Raw genomic sequence first — 10730 nt, forward strand, 5'->3', positions numbered from 1 at the left:
CTTCAATCACAACCAAACATACTCCGTAGATCTGCTTGAAGAAGAACGGATGGGATGAGTCTCCCCTGAGTCAGGAACAATAGAGGAAAAATCTATTAACACTTAATTAACTTATTTTTATTTATTTTAAATCCAATATGTAGTGGAGAATAAAATATAGCATATAATAAACACAAAACAATGTGTCTAAAATTTCAATTAGTAGATTTTTACTTCATTTGAATCATTTTAAACTCTAAAACATCAAAATTATTTGATCCACATAATGCATTTTGATAACCTCTGTAGTCATACGAACTTTGTTTACATCCACTATGTTGCTCTTTATTTTCAAAACCCTTTTTCATAATACAAATATCATCTTGTTGTCCATTTCCTCCCATTCCAACTGATAATAACCAAGTACTCTGACTACTGTACACTTCTATAGAATTGTTATCCTCTTTGATATTAAATTTCATCATACCAGGTAATCTACCATTTGACCTTATTGAAAATAAAAATGAATTTGGGTCATAAATAAAAGAAGAAAGAGAGTTTAAAGTATTGTAGAAACAGCCACCAAATTTATTTCCATTAGTATCTTGTATTAACAAAATATAATTTGAACGGTTTTGCATTAAATCACCAAATTGACTCTGACTTCCCCAACTATGTTTGTTTGAATCAAAAATGACATCTCCAAGTTTTTTTCCTGCCCAACTTTCAATTTGCTTCATTTCTTCATTAATTGTTCTATTTTGTTCAATCTGTTTTCTGTAAACTATTTCATGAATTTCATTTATTCTCTGTTGTTCATTTTTCAATTCTTCATCAATCATTGTATTAAATTTGACTTTGCTTTGAGCCTTAGAATAGTTTTTTCTCATATCATTTAAGCTATTAATTTCACTATCCATTTTTTTCTTTATTAGTTCATTTTGTTTTTGATACTTTTCTTTCACTAATCCAATAGTCTTGTCAACTATATGGTTATTCTTTTCAACAAGTTCTAACTCTTTTCGGTCAATTTCATGAAGAAGACAATTTAGTGTATTTTTTGTAAGGATTAATTCTTTTAGTGTGGTGTCTCCTTTGTTTCTAATCAATTCAACTCTTCTAAATGTTTCATCAAACCTATCAAGAATACCTTCTCCCCTTTTAATAGAAGTGTCATAATCTTCTTTCTCTTTTTTAATAAAAGGTTCATCTTTAAGAGATTCATAGAAATTTTGAATCTCATTTTGTGTTTCACTTAAGAGTTGTTGACATTTTTTATTTTGAACAATGTATGATTGAAATAATTGTTGTGGTTCTTGCATAATACTAACTAATAATTATTTTTAATAAGTTTGAAAAATTTCAATAATGTTTAATAAAAAATAAAAAAGAATTAAAATATCTGAATAAAAAAGAATATTTAGAGAAAAAAGGAATGGTAAAGTTGAATTTGATAACATTTACATAATTTTAATGAATTTATATATAAAAATTGTAACTTATGTTGTTATTGAAATAAAATAATTTTTTTACAATAAGATTCTAGAAATTACACTTTTTAAATAATTCAAAAGAAGAAAATGAATTTCAATAAATTATTAGAGATAATAAGTTAAGTGAATTGTTATTATTTAAATGATTTTAATATTTCAAATATTGAATATAAAAAGAAAATATAATATGAATTAATTAATTATAAATATTACACATACTTCTTGTAAGTTGTGGACAAATTTTTTGAAGATTCGGAAGTTTATGCAAAGAATAACATTTTTCAATTGTGAGTTTATTTAAAGTCGATGGAAATGTTATATTTTCTAAACTATCACATTCAACAATTACCATTTCTTCGATATAACTATTTTCAATATTAAGAATTTCATCTAACCTATCACAACATTCAATTTGAAACTTTTTTAATCCTTTTGGAATAATTAAAGTTCTAAGTTGATTACAATATTTTGCAGAAAAATTAATTAATTTTGTTGCATTTTCAAAACATTTTAATTCATTTATTTCTTCACAATGAAGTAGATGTAATTCAGTTAAAGTTTGTGGAATATCTAATTGATTAATATTCGAACAAAAATGAATTGAACATTCAATAAGATGTGGTGTTAATGAAAGGTAGTGTAAAGAAATACAATTTTCAATAATTAATTTAGTAACAGTTTGTGGTGGTTCAAGTTTTGTTAGTCTAATGCAATTACAAACATAAAGACCATCAATATTGAAAGAGTTTAAATTTTGAATATCAAGACATTTCCAATTTGATATTGTAAACAAATCATTTACATCTAATATTGGTGGTAATGTTGAAGGTATATAAAATGAACGTGGAGAATTTATTTTTTGAGAACGAGGACTTCCAACTTTAAATGAATGAGGACTTGGTGAACGACTAAAAGTTGGAGAAGGTGATAAACCCCATGGAATAAATTTTCTTGGAGAACGTGGTGATATAATAGGAGAGTCATAGAAACCATTCAAAGGTTGGTTCATTCCATTAGATTTATTTTTTGATAACTGAGGAGTACATGAAGAACTTATTGACTGAGAGGCATTTTCAATAAAATTTTCAGTTACAGCATTTAATGTTTGAATATCATTAAATGATGGTGGAAGAATAGGATGTTCAAGATTAATAATAAGATTAAAAACAGTATCTAATGGAACTTCTAATGACTCTAAATTACTTATTTCAAGTAAATTATTACAACCAGTAACTGATAATGAAATAATAGTAGTTGGGAAAATAATTTTAGTTAATTGTTCACAAGTAGTTAATTCTAATTCAAAAATTTTATAATTTTCTAAGTTTAACTCATGAATAGAATTACAAGAGTCAATTTGTAGTCGAGTAATACATTGTGGTAGATTTAATAATGGTAGTTTATTACATTTAAATATTGATAATTCAGAAATATTACATTGACATAAATTATCTAACTTACTAATTTCTTCACATAAATTAATACTCAATTTAGTTAAAGTTTTTGGAAAAGAAATGGATTTAATAGAATCTAATCCACTCAATTTTAATTCTTGAATTGGACAATTATTTAAATTTTTTATTTTATTCAAATTGTCACAATTTTCTAATATTAAGTTAGTCATTGTTGTAGGAAGAGTAACTTTCTTTAGAGAGTATAATGATAAAAATGCTATTTCTTTTAAATCAATTTTCTTTAAATTGTTTATACCATTGAGTGCATTACAAAATGCTATTTGTAAAACTTTAAGTGTTGTTGGAACTTTTAAACTTTTTAAGGAAGTAATATTTTCTATTCCAAGATGATATAATGGTATTGTATTAATTTTATTGAAAGAAAGTGCAAAACAATCAATAACAACAAGATATGTTAATGTCATTGGAAATGAAACATTCTTTAATGAAGTACATGAATTTATAGTTAACTTCTTTAATAAAGGAGATTTAAAAGATAATTGTTGAAGTGACTTACATCCACATAAAGAAAGTGTTATTAATGAATTAGGAATTGTTAGTGATGATAAATGTGAGAAATTATTTATTGTTAAATCAACAAGATGTAAACTAAAAATGTTTGATAATGAAAGACAGTTCCATCCATCAAGTTGAAGGGATGTAACATTATTAGGAAGTAAAGGATGTTCTAATAAATAATACAGATTAATTAGTTCATCAAATGGAATATTTAACTTATCAATTCCATCAATACAAGTTAAATTTTTACATTTATTGATATTAAGTTGAGTAATAGACTTTGGTAATACTAAATTATTTAATTGAGGACATGAAGATATTGTTAATTCATTTAATGTTGTAAGGACAGCCATTCCATCTAATATTCTAAGATATTTACAATCAATAAATGTAATTGATACTAATCCTAATGGTAATAAAACATTTTCAATTCGTTCTACTCCTTCTACTTCCAAAATACTCATATGTATATTTTCAATTCCTTCAAAAGATATTAATGGACATTTATAGATTCTTAATATTTTTAATTCTCTAGGGAAATAGATAGCTTGTAATTTATCACAATGAGATAATCTCAACTCAGTAACAAACTCTGGTAATATAATTTCTTTTTCACAATAATCTTGTATTTGTAAATTCCTTAGTGTATTAGGTATTTCACTAACTTTAAACCTTGGAGAAGATATAATTTTCATTTCTTCTATTAATACAGTTCTTAATACTAAATTTTGATTAAGTTTTTCACAAGAAGTAATAGAAAGTTTGTTTAAACTTGAAGGAATATGAATCTTTTTTAATAAAGGACAATAGGTTAATTCAAGTTCTAATGTATTAGAATGAGTAAGTCCTTTAGTCTTAGTTAAATTAATACAATGAATTAAACTAAGTTTATTTAATGAAGAAGGAATAACTATTTCTTTAAGATTATTACAATAAGAAACTGAAAGATCTTTTGTTGGAATAGGAATTTTTAAATATTCAGAATTACAATGTAAGATAGTAATTTTATTTAATGATTCAGAATAATAATGTTTAGTAATTGTACAATTATAAAGAATAAGTTCTTTTATATTAGAATGTTGATAATCTACTAATGAATCAGAAGCATCTTCTAATTTTAAAGTATGTAATTGTTGTGGTAACAATAAATATTTCATTGACTTTTGTTGAATAATTGTTAAATGAGTTAAATAATTATAACCAGATAAATCTAATAAAACACAATCATCAGTACCTTTTATTTTTAATGATAAAGGAAGATATTTCTTAAATTCTTCAACTACATTAGCAGTTATTATATAATAAGATCCATTAGGTAATACACAAACATTTTTTAATTCTAATAAATCATTATCAATAACTGCATCAATACCTTTCTGATAAAAAGTAAGTCCTTCAACAATAAGAGTTATTTTAATAGGTAAATGTCTATTAAAAACTTCAATAATATTTTGTGCTGATACAATATCTTTTTGTTGACAATATATATGAAAAGATTTGATAAATGGTGAACGAAATAATCGAGCTTCACGTAATAAAGGAGACTCTAATTGTTGTAATGATACTTTAGTAAAATCTAATGATAATTCAACAATACTTTTTAGTTTTTTTATTGGTAAAGATGAGTTTTGTTGAACAACAAGATGTAATGATGTTATATATCTTTCTAAAGAAGAGATTATTTTAAATAATTCTGGTGAAGATGAATATATTTTATAGCGATATTTTAACTTTGGTATTTCTGTTGGATTAACCAAATACAAAGTTTCCATTGATGGAAAAAATTTTTTTAATGTATTTAATGGAGCAGTGAAAGAATTGATTTTAAGACGTGAAACTGCTTGTTTACATTTTTTATTAATTTTAAGAAAAACTTTTGTTGTTTGTTGGTTTAATTGCAATGCTATAACCATTAAATCAGGAATATTTAATTCACCAAAATTTGATGAAACATTTAAAGAAGAACAAGAGTTAGAAGTAATAAATTTTGAAGAAATTTTACTATTATCAACAGTAAATGGTAATGGACTTTGAATTATAGTAAGAAGTGACCGTGGGGTGGTTAGATTAGGCGGTTCCATTTTGTTTGTTTTAAGTTTCGAATTCTTCTAAAAATTATGCTGTGTCTTTTTAAAAAACTATTCAAACCAAATTGCAAAACCCCTCAAAGTAAATTTCGTTTCACCAACATAATTTGATTCTTTCTACCGAAAAAGTGCTACAATTTTTATCTATAAAAATAAAATAATGAAATGAAGATTTCTGTGTTAAATGATAATTGGTTTTTTTTAACTATTTCATTGGTTCAAATAACCCAATATTTTATTTTAAAGAAATATTTCGTTATTAATAACATTAACAAATATTATTTTAACGACAGAGATACTTCATAGTTTAACTTTTAACTGACTTAACAAAAAATAAAAAAAAAAAAAACCAATGAAACAAAAAAGAAAAAAAAACAAGGGTTTTTTAAGGTAGCTTTTATTTTAAATTACTATATGACGTGGAAAAATTTTCAAAGTGAAAATAGCCAATAAAATAAAAAGATTTCTTCTAATAAGAAAAGAAGAGAATATTTAAAGAAAAACTACTGAAAGAACAATAAATTTAAATTAGTAAAAATGGCTAAAGTATTCCTTATTATGTTAGGTGGACCAGGAGCTGGAAAAGGTACTCAATGTGCTAATATTGAAAAACATCTTAATTCTTCTGCTCATATTTCAACAGGTGATTTGTTAAGAGCTGAAATTAAAAACAAAACAGAAATTGGATTAAAAGTTGAAGATATTATTCGTAATGGTCAACTTGTTTCTGATGAAATTATTTGTAATATGGTTAATAATTTTATTGCTAAAAATGAAAAAGAAGTTATTGTATTTGATGGATATCCACGTGCTGTTTCACAACTTGAAGCTCTTTTGAAAGAAGCTACTGCTGAAACTAAAATCTGTGTCATTAATTTAGAAATTCCTGATGAAATTCTTATACAAAGAATTGTTTCAAGAGGAAAAACATCTGGAAGAGCTGATGATAATACTGAAGCTGCTGCTAAAAGACTTGCTGTTTATCATGCTCAACATGATGAAATGATTAAAGCCATTAAAGCTAAAAATCTTCCATATTTTGTTGTTGATCATCTTGGAGGACCAGATGAAGTTTTCAATGAAATTAAAGGAGTATTTGCTAATGTTGGACTTCATTAAACTTTTTAATTGATAGTTATAGTTATCTTTTTGTTCTTTCTTATAATTTTTTTTTAAAGTACCAATGAAAATTATAAGAAAAAATGACGTTTTATTTTGATTTAACTGAGAAGAGAAATTAAAAAGAACTTAAAATTTTGTTAATTTTAATTAATGCAACCTATAAACAATGAAAAGAATATTAACATTCTAATAAAAAAAAATTATAATGATTTTGATTCAGTTGAACAAGATATTCGATCAATTCTTTTAAAATATCCTAAATTCAGAGTTGGTACATGGATGTCAAGAATTAGTGGAAAACAACTGTTAGTATTAACTGGCTTTCTTCCAATTTTATTTAATGGAGGAAAATTTGGTATTCCTTTATTAATTGGGTTTACTTATGACTATCCAATTTCACCACCTGAAATTATTTGTAATATAAGTGAGGGAATGGAAATTGTTAAAAACCATCCTGAAGTAGATGAAAATGGTGTTATTAGGAAAGTTGGCAATGAATGGAATCCTTCAAGTGATCTTTTAATGGTATTAGAAAGTTTAGCTAACTCGTTTGGTAGAAATCCTCCAGTTAGACAAGCACAAAATAGTCATATAACTACTCCTCAAGGATATCCAATTACTGCTTCAACAAGTTCAATTCAGCCTAACCCAAATAATAATTTTAGAAATCCATCTTGTTCATTAACGTCTTCTCAATTTGTTAATTCAACTTATTCAAGTTCTCCTTATTGTCAACCAAGAAATATCTCTCTTCAGCCACAATACCAACCTATTTCTTCTTATGGTCAGTCTGTAACAAATAAACCTCCTTACTCACAAGAAATGCCTTCATTTAATCCTTCGTTACAATCATCATCTAACTATAACTACCAAAATCATTTAACTCCAATTAACCCTTCTGCTCAACCTCAATGTCAATCTTTTAATACAACACTATTCCAATCATCAGTACCTGCTGATGTAGTTCAAAACACTTCTTTTCCTTCAATAAATTCCTCTTTCTCTGGCCCACAACAACAAATGTACTATAGTTCATTCCCAAATACAACAACTTCAACCAACTCAATAACAACATATCCACTTCAGTCCCAAGAACAAAACGTTCAAGTGAATGGATGTATTAAGAAACCTGGAGATGACCCATATTTGAATAATTATAAGCCTATCACTAAAGTAAATCCTCCATCATTCCTTTCTATGCCTAACCATTATATGACCCAACAAGAAGTAGAAAATAAACTTAGCTCTGATCATTTAAAAGATGAAGAAAAAATACAAAAAGAAGAAGAAGAATCTGAAGAAATACTTCATAAAGAAGAAGAAGAAAGAAGAAAAAAAGAAAATGAAATTATTCAGAAAAAAAAACTTCAAAAGAAAATAAATGAAATAAACAAAGCTATTAATGAGACTAGTTGTTGGATTGAAAATAATTCATGTGAAGAAATTGATCCACAAAAAATATTATTACAGAAAACGACTAGTAGTGAACGAAACAAAATGAAATCAATTTCACAATGTATGGCTGTAGATGATTGTATTGAAATATTAAATGATGCAACAAAAAATAAAGTCATGTCAATTGAAGATGCATTAGAACAATTAAAGAAAATAACTTCAATTCAATTTCATGCAAAGTATTGCATAACTGAATAATAAAATTTTATTCATTTCTTTGTTTAGTTGAGTCTTAACTTCTTTTTTTTTATACTAATCACTTATATTTAATATTTAAAAATTACATCTTTGTATTGAACGTTGAATAAAAAGCCTTTTATAAAATTTTTTATTGATTTGATAAAACAAAAGGGATTAAAAAAAACCAAATTGAAATTCATTTAAAGCAAGCAACACATTTTCCTTTCCTTAACATCTTTAACATTCAATGTAGATTCAATAACTTTATTGAAAACATCGTGAAGACCTTCTTGTGTTAAAGCAGAGCACTCACAATAACCAACAGCTCCAATTTTTTCAGCTAATTCTTGACCCTCAGCAGCTGAAACAAAGGATTCTCCTTTTTGTTGTAATTTTAATTGATGTTCTGCACTATTTCGCAAATCAGCTTTTGTTCCAACAACTAAAAGTTTACCGCTAGAGCAATGATGTTTTACTTCAGGTACCCACTAAAGAAGTGTAAGAATTTATTTAATAACCCATTTAAAAAAAATGTTATAAAGAATTGAAAACAAACTTTTGATGTAATATTTTTAATTGAACGATCATTGTCTACCGCAAAACATAATAAAAATATGTCAGTGTCTTTGTAAGATAATGGTCTTATACGATCAAATTCTTCTTGCCCAGCTGTATCCCATAATTCCATCATCACTTCTTGCTTTTTATATTGAACTTTTGCAAGGTAATTATCAAAAACAGTTGGAAGATATTTTTTAGGGAATGAATTCTTTGTATAACTGATTAACAAACATGTCTTTCCAACTGTTCCATCACCTACAACAACAACTTTAATTAGGGTGTCTGCATCTCTCTAATAATAAAATAAATATTCGTGTAAATGTATATTACAAGTGATTATGACCATAAATGTCCAATTAAAAAACAAACTTTCTCTGTGGTCATCACTGTTTAAAAATTCTTTGTAAATTTAGAAGATCCTCTTATCAACTTTCACAATTATTTTAAGATCAGTATTATTTTTGAAACAATTATTCTATATTATATTTTTTTATAATTTTTTAATAAATTATAATTTGCCCCTTCTTTTGCTTCTTTCTTTTGAAAAGTATTTATATCTCATGATATTGTTTCAATTTTTTTAAAACTTTTGTATTTTTTTTTATTTATGTCTTAATAACTTACCTAGAGAAAAATAAATATGGTTCTATTTCTTCATGTTTATCACTTAAAATTTTTTTTAATAACTTCTAAAGAACACCACATACACTTTCATGAAAATAAAGAAAAATCACTGCATAAATTTTACTCTGAACCAAAAATATTTTCCATAAATAAGCAATTGTGATTGTCTCTCTTTGTACTGAAAATAGGCAAAACCAAAATAAATTACTTTTTTTTAAAAAAAAATGATTTTATTTTGTTATATATAACATAATATAATTCAGACTTAGTTGAAAGAAAAAAGAAAAAGACTCAAAAAAGAAAGTACAAATATGGTACGAGTGAAAAGTAGATATTTATTGATTCATGCAGTACCTTCAGGAATTGGTGAACCAATTGATATTGCAAAAGGAGAGTTTCAAGCTCTAATCGTTGCAGGTGTTAGACAGTTATATGGAATTTTTGGTGCAGGTTGTTGTTTGAAAACTGGAATAATTTACACAAACTGGTTAAAGACGGGAATAGTTATAATAAAGTGTAGATTTGAACGACTTAATATGGTTTGTTAATACAATAATAATATAAAGGTAATACTCATTCATTAGATTAAAACAACAATGAAATATTTTGGTTCAGAACGTTTACCATTTCCATTTAAAATGAATGTTGTTCATGTTAGTGGAACAATCCGCTCATGTAAACGTGAAGCAATCAAATACGATAGTAGAGCAACCTTTTAATTTATTTTGTTATTCTCTTTTATGGTATTTTATAATATTTTTATTATAATTAATAGTTTATAATATATTTAAATTATTTTTTTTATTAAAAATAGTTTATTTCTTTTAACCCTCGAACTATTTAAACTTTTTACTTTTACTTTTTTAATCAAATCCACAGTGATGAAATAACTTGTCTGAGAGTCATTTTTAATCATGATGGCATGTTTTTATTTCTGAGTGGGTTATTTAACTACTTATTTTCAACCTATTTTTCAAATGAATTTTGTTCATTTTGGTATTTTTCATATTTTTGAATAAATTTTATTAAAAGGGGGGATATATAATACTTATGTTTTTTAAAAGTAAAGGAATAATTTTAAATGGATGGATTAAATTAATACTTGTTTATTTTTAAACTTGTTCATTATCATATTTTATTTTTTGGTAAGGAATTTCATCTTCTTTCAAAACAAAATGAAATAAAACACTTTTGATTTAATTCAAAGACGATATTGAATGGCACCTGCTTTTGTAATATATCTTACCCACTTAATG

General features: G+C 25.3%; 6 protein-coding genes across 6 annotated transcripts; 3 read left to right on the forward strand and 3 right to left on the reverse strand.

Moving 5' to 3' along the window:
* Window positions 1-209: 209 nt before the first annotated feature.
* Window positions 210-1301, reverse strand: ENU1_037120 (hypothetical protein; the record flags this gene model as incomplete). The annotated part of the gene is made up of 1 exon (XM_008857456.1): window positions 210-1301. The coding sequence occupies one exon, from the start codon at window positions 1299-1301 to the stop codon at window positions 210-212; it is 1092 nt and encodes a 363-aa protein (XP_008855678.1).
* Window positions 1302-1668: 367 nt separating this feature from the next.
* ENU1_037130 (leucine-rich repeat containing protein) lies at window positions 1669-5526 on the reverse strand (the record flags this gene model as incomplete). Its single annotated transcript, XM_008857457.1, has 1 exon — window positions 1669-5526. The coding sequence occupies one exon, from the start codon at window positions 5524-5526 to the stop codon at window positions 1669-1671; it is 3858 nt and encodes a 1285-aa protein (XP_008855679.1).
* Window positions 5527-6069: 543 nt separating this feature from the next.
* Window positions 6070-6651, forward strand: ENU1_037140 (adenylate kinase; the record flags this gene model as incomplete). The annotated part of the gene is made up of 1 exon (XM_008857458.1): window positions 6070-6651. One exon carries the CDS (start codon window positions 6070-6072, stop codon window positions 6649-6651), a length of 582 nt encoding a protein of 193 aa, XP_008855680.1.
* Window positions 6652-6804: 153 nt separating this feature from the next.
* On the forward strand, window positions 6805-8307 carry ENU1_037150 (tumor susceptibility gene 101 domain containing protein; the record flags this gene model as incomplete). The annotated part of the gene is made up of 1 exon (XM_008857459.1): window positions 6805-8307. The coding sequence occupies one exon, from the start codon at window positions 6805-6807 to the stop codon at window positions 8305-8307; it is 1503 nt and encodes a 500-aa protein (XP_008855681.1).
* Window positions 8308-8489: 182 nt separating this feature from the next.
* On the reverse strand, window positions 8490-9234 carry ENU1_037160 (Rho family GTPase; the record flags this gene model as incomplete). The annotated part of the gene is made up of 3 exons (XM_008857460.1): window positions 8490-8777; window positions 8846-9142; window positions 9220-9234. 3 exons carry the CDS (start codon window positions 9232-9234, stop codon window positions 8490-8492), a joined length of 600 nt encoding a protein of 199 aa, XP_008855682.1.
* Window positions 9235-9785: 551 nt separating this feature from the next.
* ENU1_037170 (hypothetical protein) lies at window positions 9786-10193 on the forward strand (the record flags this gene model as incomplete). The annotated part of the gene is made up of 2 exons (XM_008857461.1): window positions 9786-10013; window positions 10059-10193. The coding sequence occupies 2 exons, from the start codon at window positions 9786-9788 to the stop codon at window positions 10191-10193; spliced, it is 363 nt and encodes a 120-aa protein (XP_008855683.1).
* Window positions 10194-10730: the final 537 nt, after the last annotated feature.

This window comes from Entamoeba nuttalli (genome assembly GCF_000257125.1).
Source record: "Entamoeba nuttalli P19 unplaced genomic scaffold asmbl_2671, whole genome shotgun sequence".
In the NCBI taxonomy this organism is placed as follows: domain Eukaryota; phylum Evosea; order Mastigamoebida; family Endamoebidae; genus Entamoeba; species Entamoeba nuttalli.